Here is a 23,480-nt window from a genome sequence, read left to right as displayed (position 1 = left end):
ATGATCTATTTTTGGTTTCCTCTAATATTCAGTTCAGTTTTATTTATATAGCGCCAACTCACAACAACAGTCGCCTCGAGGTGCTGATATTATTTATGAAACAATAGCTGAAGTTTTGCAGCTCACACAACTTTGTGCTTGAAAGATCTTCTCCCAGTAATACTATTTGTTGTCCTGATGAATAATGTAATTGGGCTTGCAAGAAGGCACAGCTGCTGACATAAAATGAGGGCATGTTGTTGGCCTTGTGGCACTGCCCCAGACAGATGCATTATTCCACCACCGCCAACCACAATCCCTCCTCCTGCTGCCTTTCTCTGTTCCTCTGTGAATTTACCATCACCTTGGCAGAGAGGCAGTCACAAAGGCCTCCTCCACCATGAACTACCTTTATGCTGAATTCTAACAATTAGACCAACGGGGAAGTGGCTCTAAAATACTGTGTGTGTGTGTGTGTGTGTGTGTGTGTGTGTGTGTGTATTCATATCTTTGTGGGGACCAAACATTGGAAGTTTACTATACTTGTGGGCACCAACAGCCCTTACAGAGACCAAAATCCCAGTCCTCACAAGTTTGAAGGCATTTTTGAGACTCAAAATGTGGTTTTAGTCTCAGGGTTACAGTTTGGTTATGGTTAGGTTTAGGTTTAGGAATTCATTTTTTATGGTTAGGGTAAGCAGCTAGGGAAAGCATTATGTCAATGAGATGTCCCCACAAGGATATGAATACACACACATGTGTGTGTGTCTGGATGTGTGTGTGGCGTGTGTTTGTGTGCGTGTGCGTAAGTGAGCACAACACCCTGAGTACTGGCTTCAAGGCAACTTTATGGTGGAAGAGAGTTCACACAGGTGTACAGAAGACAAAATCGATACAGCATCAGCAGGAAAATGGAAAGTGTGCCTTTGTGCATTAAATAAACCCTTTTACATACCACATATGGCATAAGCAGACATAGTAGTGCTCCTACAAACAAGCCTTATACCTCAGGCAAGGAAATGTTATTGTAAACATCCCTGTGGTCCCCTCCAGCTGCTTTAGAGAAAATCCGTTTGCTTTATTCTGAAATGTTCAGGCGTTGCCATGGGACACAGTGGACGTCTGGATCTGATTAAGCGCTGCCGGTGTCCCCAACTTTATCAAATTGCCAGGACATATTTCATTTGCCTATCTTCATCTAGAGGCTTCCTTCCGAACCACCCGCCCTGTTTAGCTAAATCTATTCTGGGTCTAATTAATCCAAGGCTGACCTCTGCTCAGGTGAAGATACCTGTAGGGTTCTGTGGAGGCCCACTCAGATTTAGATAAGCCACAAGAGAAAAGACAATATTATTTTAGGTTGTTAAGGTGTCAAGGTGTTTTTTAGCGACTTATCAGCAACTTGTCATCAAATTAATAATATTATTATTGCCAGATTATTACTCAGTTTAAGTTGGAGTCACATTAAAGAAACTAGTATTTAGTATTTCTTGGTTCCAAAAGGAGCACGGCTTCTGCAGAAAAAAATCCTAAAACTGTTAAATAAAGAAGACAAATGTAACTGCACTTGTACTTATATAGGACTTTTCTACTGTAACTGAGCACTCAAAGCATTTTTTAATTTCAAACTTCATTCACACAAACACAATGATAAAAAACGTTCTTTTCTGAAATTCACACACTCACTGCATCGGGGCCTACTTGAGATTCAGTATCTTGCACAAGTATACTTCGCTATACAGAGCCAGGTATCAAACCACCAACCTTCTGATTGGTAGATAACCCACTCTACATCCAGACACACAACCACAGGTGAGAAGTGCAAAAAGTATAAGAGAAATGAAGAGCTCTGGATTAACATAGCAATGTCAACTTACCTGAAGGCCTCAATGATGTAGGAGGTGACAGCGGCTCCTCCCTCGTGGGCATTGGGTTGCCAGGTCAGAGAGACACTGTTCTTGGACACATCCGTGACTATGGGCTTATGTGGTGGGCCTGGCAGCTGGAAGGGTTCAGTGGCCTGAGCTACCAACACGTCTGCGCTCTCTGAATGGAAAGGGAAGCAAACAGGAAGAAGGAGGAGTAGCAGGAAAGGTGAAAGAGAATAGTGCACATTTAATTATAACAGCTGGCTCTAGTGCTACTGTTTCATTACGTCCTCTCTGTAGTCCCACTAATGTTGACTGAGCATTAGCATCCTCATCGCCGCAGGTGGAGCTCCTCACTTCTAACAGACTTTGTGATTTTGCTGTTACACCCGAGCCAACTGTTCTGACACTAATAGTCAAATAACAGACTTAGGTGTTATCAGAGTAGCTTGTTAAGTCGTTAAAGGCTTCATTTAATGTCATATAAACAAATCTTTTACTGCTTGAAATATTTTATGTGCTAATGCCTGCTCCACTGCAGAGAAAGTAAAAAAGGGCAGAGCCACACAAAGCACTTAAATAAATGGGGTGTTTTAAGACAGATGATATCTCACATTTGCACCCCAAATTTGGTCATCAGCATATTCTCACCTTTGCTTTACCTCTCTTGTCCTTTCTCTTCACCCCAGGATTCACATGCATACAATTACTGACATTTAGATTTGCAGTTGGCTCAGGAACAGCAGGGGCTAAGTGCTTTAATTAGACCCAGCTACTTGTTTCATTTAAGCAATTACACAGACATGAGGAACACTACCTACACTCTGGCTTTTTACAGTGAAGTCACACATCCTACACTCAGTCACAGCTGATGAATTTTAAGTTGCCCACATTTAATAAGGAGACATTTAACAAGTGACAATCAGCATTACTTTTTTTAAACAGCACTTCATATACATGGACATTTTCTTTCTCGTCACATGTAGCATCTCTGTGTTATATGTAGACACTTCATAGAGCTTCCATTTGCATGTATTTAAATCACACAGAGACAATTTACCTTTGACTGTGAGCACTCCACTCCAACTCGTCTCTCCGCTGGAGCTGCTAGCCAGGCAGGTGTAAACCCCAGAGTCTGTTTCCTGGCAACAGTAAAACGTGTATCATTAGTTTATTGTGCATGCGTGTGTGTGATACTGTGGTAATGCACTCATTACCAGTGATTGAGACTAAATGTCATATCTCTCCAAACAGATTGTTTGCAGAGAGAGTGCTGAGCAGTTGGAAGTTGGTGTGGATGCAAAGCTTTTGGAGCAGGGAGATTTTATTAATGCAAAGCCAACCAGGTAACTATACCTTCAATGCACTTTCACAGTACAGAAAAATGTGCTTATTACTGTCAACTTGTAGCATCATGCAGCTCCCATTTGTGGCTATATGTCTAAGAAAGATGAACCTTCTTTTAGCTTTGTGTATATTCATCCCTAAAGACCTTTTGAAAAGTAGAATATAGAAAACCATACAGGTGGCTTTCTCTCATTCAGACCTGGGCCACTTAGTGCCACTCTTGTTTTTATTCAGGAACCAAGAGGAACATTGGAAACCTTTCGCCCCATGTTGCTGACTCATTGTGCTTGGACAAGCTGTTGTGGTGTGCCAACATAAAAGGAGATATGAAATATACTTAAATAAACTTATCTGAAGGCACTGTTTTCAAATTCCCGGCTCTCAGCCTTTATATTACTATAAGGCTAAACTAGTTTAGTTCAACATTAGTTTATATTAGTGTTGCCACAGAACAATCTGTCATCAAAGACCTAAGAAATACTCAAATGTGATTCATCCACTATTAAGAACAACTATAAAAAGCATCTAAGTCTGTTTTCAGCTACAGTCTCATTCTGGCAGAGACAGCCTGGAGGCTAGCTTTACCCATGTGTTGTCTGTTACACTGGCTAATAATACCCAAGGCCAAGGCTGCCATTCTAGCAGACGTGCCACAGCACGTTTCCAAAGAAAGCCATACTAAACTACCCAGAGCAGATGAAGAGGGCAGCAAGTGAGACACAATAAAAGCGCAGAAAAATAAATGACGTTTCAAAATAAAACACAGCATGCCCATTAAACATGCCACTTAATTATGTTTTAGAGCAGCACCAGCACGTCCTCAAAAGTCTGCAGATGCCTCGAGTCTTTAGAGGAAGCTTCTGCCCTTTGACCAACATTCATACTAATGATGTGTTGAAAATCCAACACGATTGTTACTGTAAGTGAGACAGCCGTTACAACTTTTCCAAAATTAAGAGTACTGAGTGAGTCATAACACCAACACATTCATATGTCATGAGATTCTTGGAAGAACGCTCATGTCTGAATGCTGTGATTCTTTTAATGACATCTACTTCTGACAGCAGCACAGAGTCACTGGTGTGCTGATTGATGGAACAACTCACAGATGAAGTTTAAAGGCACATGGGCCACATGGTAATTCAGATGGAGTTCATTAGTATTGTTTAGACCTATAGTGACATCCTACAAGATTTATCATCTACAGTTCAATACCTTAAAAAAAAATCACATTTCTGTTAAGGCACTTGAAATAATATTTACAATGTGTTTATCTTGTTCTGCTTTTATTCGTCATAACAGTATATTAAAAATCTGTTTCTCCCAGGAATCACTTACACATGACAATCTCCATTCTGATTAGGCTACCTCAACATAACATCTGTTTTAATTAACTTCTACTCCAGGGATGTTGTCAAATGCAGTTATTTTATTTTCCTCCATAAATGATAGAATCTCAGTGGACCTATCTGAAGTCAAAGCTAAAGTCAAGCTGGTGGCTTTTATGTTTCTCATCTAAGGAGGAGAGTTAAAGCAAAGGATCAAAGGACAGAATTTTAATGACCAGCTAGAGGTCTAGAAATGTCTGAGGCACCAGTCTTTCTACTCAACAGCTACTTAGCATTCTGGACAGGCTATGAGCAGATGTAATTAAGAAGTGTGTGATAAATGTGCCTGTGTGTACGAGTGTGTGTTTAGCTGAATACTATTAAGTTTTTGGAAAAGCAAGCCAAAAGCTAGGTGGGCTGTGAAATTGCTTACAAGAAGAAGCTGCTAGGGGGTCTTTCACTGTGACACTAAAGGTAGCAGCAGTTTGCAAGAGCAGTGCCTCTAAACATGCTTTTTAATTACTTAAACTTTATCCCTTCAGGTTGACCACTTATTCATTTCATTCATTCTGTTAAAAATCATCTCATATTCAGTGTTAGTGTTAAACAGTGCTAAAACATCAAGAAAGGGGTGGGAATATTTACTGTGTGTGAGCCATAACATACTGAGATGTGTACTTAAGTAAACGGAGCACCCACCACTTGGCTAATCAAATAGCATACATGCTGGTAAATAACACAAAGTCCTTCTAGATCAGAGGAATCTACATCACCAGGTGTCTTAAATTTCCCGTTAGCTCTGACACCAGGATAGGTCTGTAGCACACTACTGATGTGAATTGATTGGTGTAAGTAATAATATACTTTTGCAGCACTAGCAACAATTAAACCTATATATAAAAAAAAGCATAAAAGCATGTTTCTCCGACTCTGTTTTCATCATAAAACCTACGACACAGAGCAAACACACAGCTCCAAAAAAAAAAAAAAGTCTTATTGATGTTGTTGTAGTTGTTACTGTGCCAAATTCCAGCTGGCTATTAGGTCATGTTAGCGCTCTATTGGTGAAGAAAGAGTGCTTATAATGTCAGGGCTTCTTGGGCTGCAACCTCAGAAGGCAACTACCCTCTGCTCCCTTGAACTCCTTGGCGATTGTTACTGTATTGATGGGAAAGAGGTAATACGTGCTTTTATGTGAGAAAATATGTCAAACAAACTATTTGCATTAACACACATTTAAAACTCCATGTGTCACAGCTCAGTTTGCAATAAATGATGAAGACAAAAGACTGTGGTTAATATAAGTTACGCCTACGAGGCCTCCTGGCTCTATACATAATTATTTCCAGCTCTGTGTGTGTGGTTGCAGTTAGTTTTTCAGCTGCTTGCTGTGAGATGTTTCAGTAGTTCATCAATTTACATGGCAATTGATAAATCCACTGCAAACACAATTAGCCTTCCCTTACTCACTTATTCTGCCACATCAGCTCATTTTACTTGCAATGAAAACCTTTCACATTATGCAGAAGATGTGGACAGCAGAACCTCTCACACCTAATGCCTCGCTGATCACTGTGCACACGCTCAGTCCCTCTCCCCTCCTGCTCAGGGTGACTCATCTCTCCTCTTTCTAGAGGCCCTGACCTTGAGTTGACCTGTAGGCCGGCTTGTGCGTCTGTCTGAGGGGAAAAAGGGGGCCCCCAGATGGTAGCATTTGATCGGTGGATAGGGACTCCGCACAGAGGGTGGGTGGGGTAAATAGCTGGGACACCTGACTATTAATCAAGGCTGGCAGCTTTGGGCAAGCGCGCAAAACACATTTCTAAAAAATGTATGAGGCAAGAGGAGAGCAGAAGGGAGGAGCGCCAATCCTAAAGAAGGCACATGTCAATGTTTATTTTTTATGCTTTAAATAGCACATATTTGATCTTTGAGATATTTTTTTATACAATCTGCAGAAATAATCTGGCAGTCCTACAGAGCAATGTGAACATCGGTGCCTTTTTCATTTACCCTCCACCTGCACCCCATCCCAAAAGCACCAGCATGAACATCCTGCACATCAGCAGCCAGAAGGGTGATAATGATGTCAGAGCCTATTTTTGGGTGTGTGCAGAAGGAAAATCTGATTATCAACTATAACGCGTGTATGCCGGGATTTAAAGTCAACATAGGAATTTGATTTCCTGCTTTAATCTGATTACTCCCAGAAATCTGTTTAGCTGTGTCCATGTAGTCCTTCTCACACTCCCCAGGCTTTGTTGGCCTTCACCTGTTTCGCTTCCTTATTTATCTAACATTAGTAGCCCCTATAACGTACCCCACGGCCTGCTACGATTTAGCAGCGCCATACACACACACATACACGTCCCGTCTGGCCTGGGAGTCTTGGCACCAAAGTGACGGACAACGATAGAGTGTGTCTGGCAGAGATCCCAGGATAATGGCATCTCCTCATTGCCAGGGTACAAGGAACAAACAGACCATCTGTCCTACTCCAGGGGCACAGCGGAAATTGACTTATTTATACTGAGTTAAATGTCTGATTTCATTGTTTGTCCATTTTAAAGGTTATGCTTATTTTGGTATTTAATATGTTTAGACTTTAGAGCTAATTCATAGAAGAGCTTTTTAAAATGAGCATTATGAATCTTTTAAACTACCCCAGGTTTAACAACTGTCAGTGTAGATGGCAACAAAAAAAAAATCAATCACTGAAAAAGCATTGTAAACATTTGCCTTTACCTATTTTAACATATATTATTAAGAAAAAGAAAATCTGTTTCTTAGCAACTTCTTTTCATTGCTTTGACACATTGTCCACAGCCAATCCTTGTATAATAAAAAATATCACCAACAACAAAGCAGTTTAGTCCCATTATCTAAAACATCTTGATGCATGCTCAATCATCCAGGTAAGTAAATCCCCAAAGTTTGATTCTCTTCATCTGGATGCAGCGTTTTCAGTGGGAGAAACGTTTTCTCACTCATCCAGGTGACTTCTATGGTCATGGGAATTTGCATATTAATGATAATAATATAATAATGATGAAGGAAATGACCTCCCAGCCCATTGTTCCTTCAGTGGGCTGGTTTCAGTCATTATGCAAATGTACTGTTTATAAGGTTGGGGAAACCTGCAGTCAGCTGAGACTGAAGAAGTCACTTGGATGAGTAACGAAACGTTTCTCCCACTGAAAACGCTGCGTCCAGATGAAGAGAATCAAACTTTGGGGATTATCTAAAAGACTTTATTTGAATTGAATCTCTTATAATCCTATGCCATGGGTCAAATGGATGTTTAACCACAGTGTGTGTCACTTGGTTAGCCTACATGAGAAGACTTATAGCTGAGTCCCCTGAGATATATAGTGGCAGGTGCTGCAGCACCCAGAGCTGATATGTCCCCTGTTCTGTTTTTCATCATCATCATCATCATCATCATCATCATCATCATCATCATCATCATCGTCATCAGTAACAGGTTCCTTTCAAAACGACTGCATTTCATTTATGGGACATTTGATGGAACTGGACTATGTTGATAAAATGTGTTGACATTTGTGGCAATGAATGAAATATCTTTATAGCTGATGGATTATCAATGTAGCAATGAAGCTATGATATAACAAATAGCATTACTTCCTGTCACAATGGCATCTTTTAAACACATTATTAGGCAGCATGTAAATAGAACAGAATGAAAAGTTATTGGGTTTTTCTGAGACACTGAGAGGGAGTATGGCTCAAAGCATGTCAAAAACTCTTGTCGGTGGTTCCAGTGTGGGTGTGGGTGGGCACCTACTGAATCCCATCTCACAACGTATGTGATCTGAATGATCTGCTACTAAAATTTTAGTGTCCAATACAAAATGTGTTTTTTTTTAAATCCAAACTTCAATGTCAAAATAATTATTTTGTCTTTGTATTTGTTGCCGAAATGTCAAGATATCTACTTTCATAAGCAAAAATCCTGGATTACTTAACCATTACTGGGTTAAACATTTACCCAGACCTTTAGTTCGTTACCAAAGACCTATAAAACATATTATATATCAGATCTACATCCTGTTTAGTGACAGCTGGGTTAAATATTCACATGCTGTCATGCTAACATAATCAAAATGAAACAACTTTCTTTTCAATGCACTTTATCGACTCTACAGGTAAATTCTCTACAAATTAATATTATAAGATGACGAGCCTGTGTACTAAATGAAAGGACGTTAGTTCACAGCAGGAGAGCTGCTTGGATGACTGTATTTTGGGATTTTTTCTACCGTCATTACAGCTCAAACCACTTGCCTGTACAGCAACACAGACGATGGATTTCGACTCTGGGTCTTGATTCCTTGTGTTAGTGATGGACTCCACAAAAAAATGTATGACATCACTGACAAGGCATCTTCTTAAGTTTATGGAACAACATTTCAAAATGAATAATTTTTATGTGTAATTCTGTGATCTTGTTCCTGCAGTCTTAGGCCATAAATACCATTGGTTTTGATGTTCCAGATCAAAATGAATTGAAGTCTGATGAGAACTTCAACATGCTGTCTGACAGCTTCAAATGAGTTCCAAAGGCTGAGCACTTCCAAGATGGTGCTCTCAGCTGTCAAGACATTTCCTTTTATTCCACCATGACACAAATGCATCTTAAAATGTACTTTAGGCCTCTGAGTCTCAGCTATTTCTGCTTCTATCCTCTCCCTCACCCCTGTTTCTCAGTTTCTAGCCCTCTCTTTTATTCATCCAGTCCTCACTTGTACTGATGCATTGAGGATTTAATTACAAGTCTCAGCGATCGTTAATCATTGAGAACCCACAATCAATTAATGCGCACGCCTCCTCGAGTCTCTTCGAGGCTGCGGTGACCTCAGGTGCTGCTTCGTACCCAGGAGGGAATTCTGGGCAGAATAGATTTCATTAGCATGGAGTAAGACGGCGCTAACGACCGCTAATGGCCTCGCACGCTCATTGTCATGTTGATCACACCTCAATGTTCCCCACCTCTCCTCCGCTCATAAAAACTCATCGTCTGAGTCAACCGTAAAATTGTCCTCTGTTTAAATGCTTCATACTTTCCTGGAATTAAAGCTGTTGTTTTATCTCTTGGATTAGGTTTATCTTCTGTAAACTACATCATGTTTGATGTGCTAATACTGATACATGCAGACAGTGGATACATTTTAATGAGTGTGGTGGGATTACAGGGACTATAAAATACACACTGCTGAATGTCATCATAGAAAAGCCGCGAGTTTAAAAAGCAAACGGCTTCGTTAACATGGGATTGGAAAAAAATGAAACGCACTATATTTGCATTGTTATTAAACAGCAAATGAATGTAAGAGTATGAGTCTTATTCCAGTACCTGGAGGTTGGTGATCTGAAAAGTTCCATTTTCCATCAAGCTGATTCGACCATCATTTCCCAGGATCCTTTGGCCATCTTTTTCCCATTGTATGCTGGGCATGGGGTTGCCCATGATGTGACAGTGTAACTGAGCCATGGATCCAGGAGCTAATGTGTGATTGGCTGGTCCTTGGCGGATGATGGGAGGGACCCGGTCTGAAGGTGCTGTAGGAACATAGAACATTCACATAAGGATGGGATTTGAACCAAAGGTGATTACTTCACTGTACTGAAGCGTTTGCACCACTACACTTTATCTAGCATAAATGCAAATGATCAAAAGCCTAGAAAGTATTCGAAAGGACGCAAACATCTAAATCATTTTATATGTAATGACACCTAAGATTTTGCTCCCTGGGTAAAATGCTCAATTTAACAGAAGAAAAAGTATTTTTATAGGTCTGTAAAAATAATTCCAGAGGGATTTTTTAAAAGTTAAACACTTGATTTCAAATTGCGGACACAGTTGCTTGACTGACAGGTGAAAGCTTATAAAGCCGGCTAGAACTTAACCTCTTGACCATGTTTGTGGTATTGGTGCCTTCAATTTCACAATTTCCCCTGGTTTTTCTGTGTGATACTTAATATAACCAATAATTAGCGGGTATTTCATCAGGCCAATAGTCTATCAATCCAGTTTATTAATTTATTAACCTAGCTTCACTTCTTGCACCAAAAACCACAATATTATAGCAGTTGAAACTTCAGAAAACAAACTTCATAAACTGTCCCACTGCCTACCATCACGAAAGTAGCAGAAAGTTTATTGTCATTATTCAAAGGATCTTTGTGATCTATCACTGTCTGTCTCTGTGTTCTGCAGAAAGTAGAAATCTACAGATAGTCATGTCTAAGACAATGAGACGGACATATAAGTTTGTTTCAGTGTTCAATAAAACTACTATAATTACTGGTGTTGCAAGCTCTTTATACTTTTACGTGTAGAGGATCTGTGAAAGAACAATCTTTTGACGGAGCCTTTCAAAAAGTAAAAATTACTATTCTCAGATGTCCAAATAATTTTGATGCGTTGCCAGACTCGTCCAACAACACACCAAATCAACAAACAACAAATATTACAGAGATTTCAAACAGTATTATTATTATTTACTTGTCAAGAGGTTACTATGACGACATTATTAGTAAATGTTGAGTTTTGGGTCTAGAGTCTTTGTTAGATTTGTGGCAATTCGACAAGAAAAAGTTTCCAGAACCACACACAGTACTGCAGTTTAGTAGTAAACTAAGGTGAATCCACACTTTTCACTGGCTTCATCATCATCACCATTGACACAAGAGACTGGTATAGATCTTCTAAGCAGCAAGACAAACAAACACAACTATTGAAATTTCCAAAGATGCCATTACATTAAAAATAAAAATTAGATCTAATTTTGCTTTAGATAGCTTAAATTTTTTGCTTAAATTTTTTCCAAGTAATCTGATGTGACATTATATGGGGTTTTTCATCAGAAAGAATCAGAAAGACTTTATTTATCCCCAAGAGGCAATTAAGGCACTGTGAGAATGGTGAAGCAGTTGTTTGCACTATCACCTGACAACATGAGAGTTCCTGGTTTTAGGCTGGCTGGCTCTATTCAGAGTCTGTGTGTTCCGATCCTGGGTCATTTGACCCAGCACTTTGAGTTTTATTCTATTTTGATGTTCATCAGCTTATCTAAGTTCATTTCTATTTTGCCCGATGTTGCCCTGCCATACTTTATTGCTTATTAGAGTCTCCTTGTGTCTTCACCCCTGTGTTTAAGTCTCCCTCGCCCTTCATGTGTTTAAGTCTCCCTCGCCCTTCATGTGTTTCATGTCTGCGTGTCCTATGTTGTCAAGCTCGTAATGGCATGTCTGCATCTCATTATGCTTCCCGTTTTATTCTGAAGAGGGCTGGTGTTCCATGTTCATTGTGTTTGGTTTCACTTCCCCTGTAGTGTCATTATATTTATTCTAATCAGCTGTTTCCCCATGTGTTTCCACTTCCCCTGATCACCTCCTGTGTGCATTTAATCTGTGTGTTTTCATTCATTCCTTGTCTGTTGGTCTGTTGAGTTCATGTCATGTTTCCATGCCTCCATGTTTCCAGGTTTTCATCATGTTCAGGGTTTTATGTTCTTGGTCTCTTGTGTTTAGCATTTAGTTTCTCACAGTTTAGCTCTAATTAGTTTTGCCTTAGTGTTAATCTGTCTTTTTTTTTGTACCTTTTTCCCAGCCACAAATAAACGGATCGCCCTTTGTTAAATTATAGATTCGCTCTAAATGTCTGCATTTAGGTCCTCCTCCTCTCTCCACACAGTCTGCCAGTGCAAACTGTGACACCCTATGCCAACATGATTTCTCTGATCTGATAACCTGATAAGCTTTTTGAAAACAGATAAAGTTTGGAATAGTGAATATGCAGGACATTGTCACAGGCTAACACAGAATTATGATTCTCAATAATGGACAATGCATGTTGTCTCTTATTTGATATGAATTCTTTCAAAATAAATGTAACATCAAATATTGTCATTTAAAGGTGACCTTCGACCAGGAGAAAATGCCTCATCAACAGGGTTTGTCTTCGTTTATATTACAGTGCCAGCTGTAGGTGATATTTCTCTCTGAGGTCTACTTTGGTTTCTGAAAGCAGTTATAATGAAACCAAAGTCACAGAGAAAAACACACTAAAGTCAAGCGTGTGTAATCTTGGGGTTACAGATGTTCATACTGACCCATGAAACCACATTTTCTCTCATGTGGAATGTAAAGTATCACTATAAGAGAACATTTACTGCCAAAGGCTCTCAGGTTACCTTTCTCTGCTGCTGCTCCACTTCAACATGCAAATCAATGGCACAGATTTGTCTCAGGCAGGAATGTGTGGCTAGAGTGACCTCCTGTCAGTCATGGACCGCTGCATCGCACCGAGTAGTGGCTGAATGAATTTTTATATTGGATTTTAAATGTCTTTAGGTAACCATGCAACGTAAGATATTTTCAATAACTTTAAACCAGTTAAAGTATAGATATTATTTAAGGAATATTTAATTGCATAATTTATCTGTTGAATATTTCATGAGTTGGTTTGTTAAAGACAAAATACTGACAAGCATGTACTTTATATCTCCATCTCATCCAGCAATGAAAGCTAAAGTCATTAGATTAGGTTAGATTAGATTATTAGACTCAAATCTCCCTCATCTACGAGGCCACTTTTGGGAATGTGGATGTGTGGCTATGCATGCAGGCAAATTGATTCTCACACCCTTTTGACTCTTTGAAATGAAGACGTGTGCTGAACAGCTTCACTGATTCATTGTCTCAAAATGAGAGATAACAGAAGGTTTTATTGTCAAAGGTGTGGTGAAGGGGAAGAAGCTTACAGGAAGAGGAGATAAAAATGAGCTCACATTTTTATAAATAGTTTGAGTTAAATTTTCCATTGATTTGAGGGTTTGTTTTGGACTGTGTTATTTTTAAGTCCTCCTTGCCTGTGTGGTTTGTAATGATTATCATCATAATTATATCAGGCTGAGCGTTTCCGTCTTTCACTTCCAGTTGAGTATTTATGGAATTTATTATTAACGTTTAGGTTCTTGTATCTCTTTAGAATTTTTGTTTATCATATTTGGATCTTAGTATTTGGAGCCTTTAGTTGTTGTTAAATTTTAGTTTGACAAGTGGACAGCTGTGCTTGCAGAATTTAATTTTCATTTCCGTTTGTGTTGCTTCCCCACTACTATTGTTATCCAGACTACACTCATGTTATGTTTTCCCCAGCTGCGTCCATTCCCCCTGACTGGCCTCAGTGTGCGTATAAATAGTCCTGTCTCATTTTGCATAATCTCTCTCATGCTTTCTCAGTTATTCTTGGGGCGTCTGGACTTGTTTGGTTTCCTTTGTGAATTTTGTCCTTGGCATCTGACCTTAACAAAAATATATATATATATAAATATTCAGTCAGCCTTGGGAGTTTGCATGTGGGTCTGTCACCTGCAAATTATCACACTGCCTCATTACATCTGTGTTGAAGCCATAGACGGTGATCTCAGAGAAAGTCATAGTCATATATGGGTGTGCTCCACAGCTGCACGGCTGTAGGCTCAAGCTCAAATGTAAACAGAATGGCACATGTGTTGCCAACTAGCAACTGAGTTATGATCAGTTTAGATAAGCCAAGTAAATTCCTGCACATTTATAAATAGAAGTGGAACAAGTTGAACACAAACCCACAACATGATACCCCAAAATAGAACCTTACTATTTACCACTGGCCCACAGTCACGTTGTATACCCTCATTTGTATTCTGAGCCGTCGAAAGCTCTGATATCATCAGCTAACTGAAGCTAAACTGGAAATGTGAACACACCCAACACAGGAGTTAGTCTAGATGGAGCTGAACAAAATCCCTGTTTACTGCCACACTGGAAAGGATGCAGCGAGGAGAGCATATGTTGCAGCAAGGTTATTTGCATAGAACTATCATCATATGTCCCTTTTGATTACATCAGATAGGGCTCCTGCTGTTTGTTTATTTGGGAAAAAAGGATGTTTAATTTAAGATGGATGACAACTTTTTCGTACTTCTACTGGTGCACATGTGGGGCATGGTCGTGAAGAATGATTAATCAAATCAGAATCTGAAAACAATGTAACAAGACAACGTCAAATATGACACATTGTTAACTTCAGCACTTTTTTTCCTCAGAGTTCTTAAAGTATTGGGTTAAACTGGATGCACAAGTGTCAGTGATATGTGCACAGTTACCATATGTCAATTTCTGCTGCTCTTTTGTTCAGTCGTGTCCTCTCACAGCTACATTTTCTTGGAAAGCATATAGGTTTTCTAATTATATTACTTTGTAGGACAGTGATTGTTATGATGTCAAGATGTCATTTTAACTAAACTTAGATCTTGAGTCTATGTATAAATACCCGAAGCCAAGAAAAACACTGATTTTGAACAGAAAATGGAGACTGAATCAATATGAAAGGATTGAGATAGTCTAGTTTTTCTCCATATATAATTTAGCTGTCGTTTTAATGTTAGCACCATTAAGTTTAATTTGTTTATACTGTGAGCTATGATCTCATATTTCTATACTCACCACTTTCTACCTCGAGCAGGGCTTTGGTCAGGATGCTTCCAGCCACGCTGATGGCCTGGCAGATGTAATAGCCAGAGTCTTCAACTTGGACATCATTGATGGTCAGCTCACCACTCAGTGACACTGTGAATCGTCCTGACTGTGATGGCTCCTGGACAGGGAACAGCAAGATCTGGAGGAGAAAATGACCACAGGAGTCGTTTCATTATTTTATGTGGGCTGAAACAGGGCCAACATTAAAATGGCAAGTTGTGAAACTATCAAGCAACCATTCAACAATTTTATGCGAAGTGTCTTAAAAACACAATTTAAATAGGATCTTTTCCAAGTTGCCTGTTTTGCATGGACACAAAACTGCTTCATCTCATGCATTATGTGCCATTTTTATGATTCATATGTCAGTGTTAACTGGCTTAACATATGAAGAGTTCTCTGAAAATACTCGAGTACAAGGACTGGACTGAAAATGAGTGAAGGACAAGCTGAGAAGTTTGAAAGGTATTTGGAGCCTTGTGCTGGAGCCTCAGGGCGAGAGGCAGGGTTTACCCTGGACAGGTCTAACACAGTCTGTTGCAGGGATAACAGATAGAAACAGACAACCATTTGCACTCACATTCATACCCTCATTTGCACCTATAGGCAATTTAGAGTTTCCAGTTAACCTTTCCCCACTAAATGCATGTCTTTGGACTGTGGGAGGAAGCCAGAGTGCCCGGAGAGAACCCATGCAAACACAGGGAGAATATGCAAACTCCACACAGAAAGACCTTGGCCTGCTGGTGAACTCAAGACTTGCTAGCTGTGAGACAACAGTGCTAACCACCATGCTGCTATTTCTGTTTTAATTTTAATTTTAATTGTAATTCTGCTTTTTTTCTGCTCAGGCAGGTGAAAAAGTCAAGCTCTGCACATTAGCCGATGACTCAAAAATATGATATAGGGCATAAAAAAATCAGAATTCATCTTCTTGTGCAGTAAGGTTGGATGCACATATTTTGAGCTGCCGCCGACAAACAGGGTGGGAAGGGGGAAAAGCTCCCATGCTCCCCATTTCTCATGAAAATGCGACAAAATGTCAAGAAAGGTCCGGAGGTCTCAGAACCAAGTCATACTACCAAATAATGAAGTATCAAATATCAAATACAGGGAGTGCAGAATTATTAGGCAAATGAGTATTTTGTCCACATCATCCTCTTCATGCATGTTGTCTTACTCCAAGCTGTATAGGCTCGAAAGCCTACTACCAATTAAGCACATTAGGTGATGTGCATCTCTGTAATGAGAAGGGGTGTGGTCTAATGACATCAACACCCTATATCAGGTGTGCATAATTATTAGGCAACGTCCTTTCCTTTGGCAAAATGGGTCAAAAGAAGGACTTGACAGGCTCAGAAAAGTCAAAAATAGTGAGATATCTTGCAGAGGGATGCAGCAGTCTCAAAATTGCAAAGCTTCTGAAGCGTGATCATCGAACAATCAAGCGTTTCATTCAAAATGGTCAACAGGGTCGCAAGAAGCGTGTGGAAAAACCAAGGCGCAAAATAACTGCCCATGAACTGAGAAAAGTCAAGCGTGCAGCTGCCAAGATGCCACTTGCCACCAGTTTGGCCATATTTCAGAGCTGCAACATCACTGGAGTGCCCAAAAGCACAAGGTGTGCAATACTCAGAGACATGGCCAAGGTAAGAAAGGCTGAAAGATGACCACCACTGAACAAGACACACAAGCTGAAACGTCAAGACTGGGCCAAGAAATATCTCAAGACTGATTTTTCTAAGGTTTTATGGACTGATGAAATGAGAGTGAGTCTTGATGGGCCAGATGGATGGGCCCGTGGCTGGATTGGTAAAGGGCAGAGAGCTCCAGTCCGACTCAGACGCCAGCAAGGTGGAGGTGGAGTACTGGTTTGGGCTGGTATCATCAAAGATCAGCTTGTGGGGCCTTTTCGGGTTGAGGATGGAGTCAAGCTCAACTTCCAGTCCTACTGCCAGTTTCTGGAAGACACCTTCTTCAAGCAGTGGTACAGGAAGAAGTCTGCATCCTTCAAGAAAAACATGATTTTCATGCAGGACAATGCTCCATCACACGCGTCCAAGTACTCCACAGCGTGGCTGGCAAGAAAGGGTATAAAAGAAGAAAAACTAATGACATGGCCTCCTTGTTCACCTGATCTGAACCCCATTGAGAACCTGTGGTCCATCATCAAATGTGAGATTTACAAGGAGGGAAAACAGTACACCTCTCTGAACAGTGTCTGGGAGGCTGTGGTTGCTGCTGCACGCAATGTTGATGGTGAACAGATCAAAACACTGACAGAATCCATGGATGGCAGGCTTTTGAGTGTCCTTGCAAAGAAAGGTGGCTATATTGGTCGCTGATTTGTTTTTGTTTTGTTTTTGAATGTCAGAAATGTATATTTGTGAATGTGGAGATGTTATATTGGTGTCACTGGTAAAAATAAATAATTGAAATGGGTATATATTTGTTTTTTGTTAAGTTGCCTAATAATTATGCACAGTAATAGTCACCTGCACACACAGATATCCCCCTAAAATAGCTAAAACTAAAAACTACTTCCAAAAACATTCAGCTTTGATATTAATGAGTTTTTTGGGTTCATTGAGAACATGGTTGTTGTTCAATAATAAAATTATTCCTCAAAAATACAACTTGCCTAATAATTCTGCACTCCTTGTATGAGATACAATATAATAAGTACTTTTGTTGTCATGTTTGATTAGATTTGGGGGCCAAAAGTACTTCATTAGGTTTAGAAAAAGATTATCCGTAGAGTTCAAATGCATTCTTTTACAAAAAGGACATCTTCCTGTGATCACATGGTATCTTTCTCAGGTGATCAGTTAAAAAAAGTATATATACGCATTGCAATACAAGGTAACCGGTGCTGTGATAGCATATAGAGTGAGAACAGGTTGATTCACAATGAGCCTTAGACACTTAGCCTGTGTTATTGTGCAATAATAAATGACAAACACGTCCCTTCATTTCTACTTTTCTTTGTCATATATCACTGTGTAAACCCAGTAAAAATCTCAGCATTTCACTGAAAGCGGGGCCAAAATTTCGAACAAGCTACCCACATTCTTCTTCTCTTCCTTCTCCTTGTCTTCCATGCTTTCTCTGCTTTATCTCTCTCCTCCACACTCGTTCTCCCTCTCCCACACATTCTCCATCCTACCCTGCCACCCCCTGTTTCCCTAATCTGTACCTGGAAGCCAAGCTACAGGCACCCACGCAGTCTCATCAGGCCTTTCAGTGCATTCCAACAGGCTGCAATGCTTATCACAGGGTGACTCTCTCCCACAAACACATACACGTCTCAATACATCTGAAAACGTGCAGGTCTTTGGTAAATAATACACTGTGTGGATGATGGGAAAGTGTAAGTGTGAGTGTGTGTGTGTGTGTGTGTGTGAGAGAGAGAGTCACTCTGGCAGTAAACTACAGCACACAGCGAAGGATGATAAAAGCAGAGACCATGACAAGGAAGGGAAATGTTGGCTCTCTTCAAAGCACATGTAGCAAAGTGGCATGCAAACAGAGTCGGTAATTAAAATCCTATAAAGGCTCATTTAAAGCACTTTTTTAATCTCGTCAGGTGTTCTTTTAAATTTAAAAAATGTAAAAGTTGTGTGAAGTTATATTGGGATTTACTTTAAATTGGGTAAAATAAATATAAGAAAAAGTAATGTATCTATAGCACATTACAATATGAGAGTTTACTGTTTCCCTCTTTACCAGAGCCCTGCTTGTGATGATGCAATTCACCTGTAGGTTTTTCTTTATTTTATGCTGATGTTATTGTGCAGCACATTTTCAGATAGCTTAAAATCAACTTTTTTGAAAGAAAAAGGTTTAAAAAATGCACATAGTACTGTTAGCACCAAATCCCTTGGAGTTAAAAGTAAAGGTCTGTATGTACTTGGTAATTAAAGGCTTTGTGATGTTTGGGGGCCAGTACTGAAATGTGGAAAACAGCTAATGTTTTGACTTTACATAAACTGTACATAAACAAGCCTATTAAATCTTTATAATAAAGACTCATTAGAGTATGTTTCATAACTACTGTAAACAAAATCATGGAACGTTTCCCACCTGGCTGCCTTCTTTTTGCCAGAAGACGGCTGGCGGAGGGTTTCCTTTGGTGCCACAGAGGAAGGTTACGGTACGACCTGGAGTTGTGATCTGGTCCCGCGGTCGAACCACAATCTGAGGAGGCACTGCAGCACATAATTCAGAAAAAAAAATATCTTGAAATCCAGTCATTATGTGCCATTATTTTATCAACATGTGACTGAAGTACAGACATTGAAAAAATGAATTCATAACATTAATTCACAAAAGTTATTCTAATTCAAGACATTTAACAAAAGTTTTGCATGAACTACTTAAGAATTACAACAACTTTTACACACAGCCCCCCATTTTCATAAACATAAATTTAAATGTAAATACACCTGAAGGCTATACCTGGAGCCTAGAACCCACTGACTTCACCAAATGTTGTGTTTCCTGTCTTGAGCGGCCTTTACTGTAGCCACCTGCTTGTTGCTTGTTTGTGGGTCTTTCTGCATTTGGTTTTGTATTTAATAATGCAAAAGCATGCTCTGTTGGGTTGAGATCAGGCGACTGATTTGGCCGTTGAAGAACATCCCATTTCTTTTGAGGAACTCAATTAGCACTATACACTTCAAAATTCATTACATGCATTTCTATCAACAGTCAAATCATCAATAAACACTAACGCCTGATTCCATGACAGCTTTCAAACAGTCAAGGCACAAGAGAATAAAATATTTTAGAGACAGTGACAGTAAACAAAGACAGTAGAGAAATGACATTAAACCCACAATGTCATTTCTCTCGGGGTCTGAGAATCAAAGCAATACTAAAAGATGCAGTTTGATGTCATCATGAAATGTGGTGGGCTCATGGGAAGCTTTACCACCACTGAAAATCTACCTGACGTGACTCAGGCAGAAATCATGGTTCTAACTGAGATAATGCATTAAAGTTTTTTGTTACATTAAAACATTTATTTTCAAATGAATTCATTTTAATCCAAAGAAACAGCTGGACACATTAGCCACATTAGCTCACGTAATATTAACTAAACCTTTGATGCATGAGCTAAACATAGCTACTGTAGCTAACATCATCTGGCAAACACGGTTAACTGGTAGGGCAGCCCTGCTCTGTGTGATTAAACAAATCATAACTTCATAACTTTATGCTTGTGTTGAGCATCAACTCAATGTTATAAGAATACCATACGCACTGCCTTAGTGGTTAGGACTTTATTTAATTGACAGGCGATTAAATGCAATGCATAGTAACACAGAATAAAATGCCGTATTTTTCTTGGATTATTCAGTGGCATTAGGTGACAAATTTAGCCAGATTGAAACGTGCCCTTTTTGTGCTGCCTCTTTTAATTCCTTTATATATGCTAACAGTACCGCCATACTTGTCAATGCTCTTATCACATCTCGTTTAGATTAACTCTCTTCTCTATGGTTTACCTCGTAAATCTCTCCATAAACTGCAGTTAGTTCAAAATACAGCTGCTCGTATTATATCCAGAATGAGATCTACTGAACATATAACACCATTGGCTTCTAATTCACCTCCGTGTCAATTTCAAGATCCTGTTTCTTACTTTCAAAGCGCTTCATAACCTCGCTCCTCCATATTTATCTGATGTTCTCCATATGTACTCACCCCCTCGTACCCTCCGCTCTTCTCCAGCTTCCCTTTTGTCTGCTCCACCTGCTCGCCTGACTACCATAAGACTCAGAGCCTTTAGTTGTTCTGCCCCGAGGCTTTGGATGCACTCCCACCAGATCTCCGGACTACAAACTCTCTCTCTACTTTTGAACTGTGTCTTAAAACCCATCTATTTAGAATTGCATACCCTTCATCATGACTCCACCTTACTCTATTTTACCTTATTTAGCTTTTATACTTTCATACTTGTTTTCATTTTTTGTTTACCTTGTGTTTTTATTTTATTGTACCTCGAGGGTCTTTAAAGGCACATATAAATAAAATGTATTATTTTTATTATTATTATTAAAGAATTATAAAATATTATTACTTCTGGAGTTAAATAAATATTTACTATTTTACTATATAGTTACTATAAGCTGACATGTGGTAGTTCCCCACCACTGTTATATGAATTAATATTACTGCTGCAGATGTTTAGGGCTAAGCCCATTTTAAATACTTTCTGTTGTTTAATCTCCAATAGTGGATGATATTCTATAAAATCATGCCTGTAGTGTGACTGTCCTGTGGTGACCACATGTTTTCTGGACTCAGAAAAACAGGACTAATAAAACTGATTTTTAAAAACTTATTAAATATACATAATAAATCAAATCAGAGCTCTAATAAAAATTTTGACCGTTATATTAAAAATATACATGAAAAATGAAGGTGGCTATTAGCAAAACCACTGCTTAAGCTTTGTAAATTCATTCAACCAGACATGTTAGCCACACATGCTAATCTGAACAATTGAAAAAGAGAACATTTGTCTTGTTTTTATACATTTTTATGTGAAAGCCCATATATTTATCGATTTAATGACATTCTGTCTTCATCTGCAGGGCTGATATATTGGCCAATATTAGTCATTTCCTGATATATCAATATCGGCACTTATAACAGACAATAAATGAAAACTATCCACCCACTCTCATTCTCCATTTCAATATATCTACTACATTTATCAGATACAAAAAGGAAAACAGAATGTGACTTTAATGAGAGAATCTGCAGGTTTTCAGTCGAGTACCTAGCTGTGTCTACCACGAGCGACCATAACAGTCCTTGATTTGTTTGGCTTTTTGTGTTTGATAAATTGATGGTTATTGCCTAATCTAGATGGCTTGACTGTTTATCCCACACTACAGCAAACAGCCCATCAAAAAGGTCAGCCCAGACCCCACAGGAGCCTGAATCCAGGTTTGTGGGTCACCATTCTGATTCTGAGCATCAGACATCTTTGAACACAGATGGAGGGCAAGGGGGATAAGGGACTGCAAATAAATGGTAAGCTGTCTCGCTTTCTCATTGCTGCACCATGCCACTGCGTGTGCACGCGTTCATCCACAAAGACACACGCATCTTTGATTTCTATTGATTCTGTAGCAAAATGACAGTCCTTCCTCCACAGAGGGGGGTGTGAATGCATAATGATGCACCGGGCCTAATTGATTTCTCATCTTCCCACCTGATCTCCTGCTTCACTTTAATTCTGACTCTCTATTAGCTTTGAGAGAAACACAAAGAAGGAGAAAGATGGGGAGGAGGAGAGCCTATGGAACGGAGAAGAAAGTAACAGTAAAAAACACTTAACAGTCACAGTGAAAGACAGAATAAATAACTAATGTCCTTCTACTGTTTCTCCATGAAAGGAAAAAATCCAGAATAAAGAAACTCCTAATCCACTACATATATCCTTCTTAGAATACTGAAGTAAACATAAAATAACGTCTTTTCCTCAAATTTTCTTCCACTGACTGATGTTCTGGGGGAGGAAAAAGCTTTGTTTGGTTACATTGCTGGGACTCACAAACGTTGCTTTTTTAAGTCAGCTCCTGTGTTCAAACACAGCCCAACATATACTTTGAGAAATGTTTCCAGACATTAACTATCTCAGATGAGGAGAAAGCAGCAGAAACAAAAATAAATAGTAGCAGAGTGTGAAGAGCTGAAACATTCCCAATCTCTCCCACTGACCCGCCTGCTCCCCCTAATCACTTGCCTCAGATGTGCATGTGCAAGCTTAATTTCATGCCTTGTATACAACTTATGCACTTTTAAAACTGCTTCCACCACGGGCCCCTCCGCACAGCAGGAGGACATCCGTGTGTCAACTGCGGGATAAATTACAGCTAATGGGGGGTCTTGGCTGAGCTAGTCAGGGTCATGTCCTGGGATCAAACTTCCAGCCCTTTGCTAACCCTAAAGGTTAATGCCCAAACATACACCCCTAGTTTTTGTCAGCAAGTGACATGGGAACATCTGCCTCCACTCTCCAGTTACCTCAAGGACAGGCCTCCTGTCGCAGCTGATGCAAGGCCTGAAATATTAAAGAAACACTGTGTAATGCTCACTTCTTATGTAATTCATATCCATGCTTGTGCACATACACGTAATGAAAACACATAGAAAAATATGCTTGTGCACTTCTCAGCAGGGTATTTAACAAAAACATGTCAACACCTGAACGTTTTCTCCTCACACCTGACACAACGCCGTAACTTTGACCCAAATACACTGACAACTAGGAATATTTGAGCTATTAAAATGCTGTTTTTGGCCCACTACACAGCCGTGTCTAGAGAATAACAGTGTTTGATTTGAGGAGGCAAGCCGGCACATTGCCTGAAGCTGTAATAAATAATTAGCAATA

The 23,480-nt window shown here is 39.5% G+C and overlaps 1 protein-coding gene across 6 annotated transcripts in view; it reads right to left on the bottom strand.

Moving 5' to 3' along the window:
• Positions 1 to 23,480, bottom strand: part of robo3 (roundabout, axon guidance receptor, homolog 3 (Drosophila)) — a 164,545-nt gene that overhangs the window by 15,416 nt on the left and 125,649 nt on the right. For all 6 annotated transcript variants that reach the window (XM_080306989.1, XM_080306990.1, XM_080306988.1 and 3 more), the window contains exons 7-11: positions 19,151 to 19,275; positions 15,035 to 15,206; positions 9,897 to 10,102; positions 2,908 to 2,989; positions 1,857 to 2,025 (exon numbers count right to left, since the gene is read on the bottom strand). In XM_080306989.1, coding sequence (XP_080163115.1) covers positions 1,857 to 2,025; positions 2,908 to 2,989; positions 9,897 to 10,102; positions 15,035 to 15,206; positions 19,151 to 19,275 — 754 coding nt within the window. The remainder of the gene's footprint in view (positions 1 to 1,856; positions 2,026 to 2,907; positions 2,990 to 9,896; positions 10,103 to 15,034; positions 15,207 to 19,150; positions 19,276 to 23,480) is intronic.

Source organism: Astatotilapia calliptera, chromosome 10, assembly GCF_964374335.1.
Source record: "Astatotilapia calliptera chromosome 10, fAstCal68.1, whole genome shotgun sequence".
NCBI classification, from domain to species: Eukaryota; Metazoa; Chordata; class Actinopteri; order Cichliformes; family Cichlidae; genus Astatotilapia; species Astatotilapia calliptera.
The sequence above is the reverse complement of the archived record's forward strand: the minus strand, read 5'-3'. Positions and strand labels throughout refer to the sequence as shown.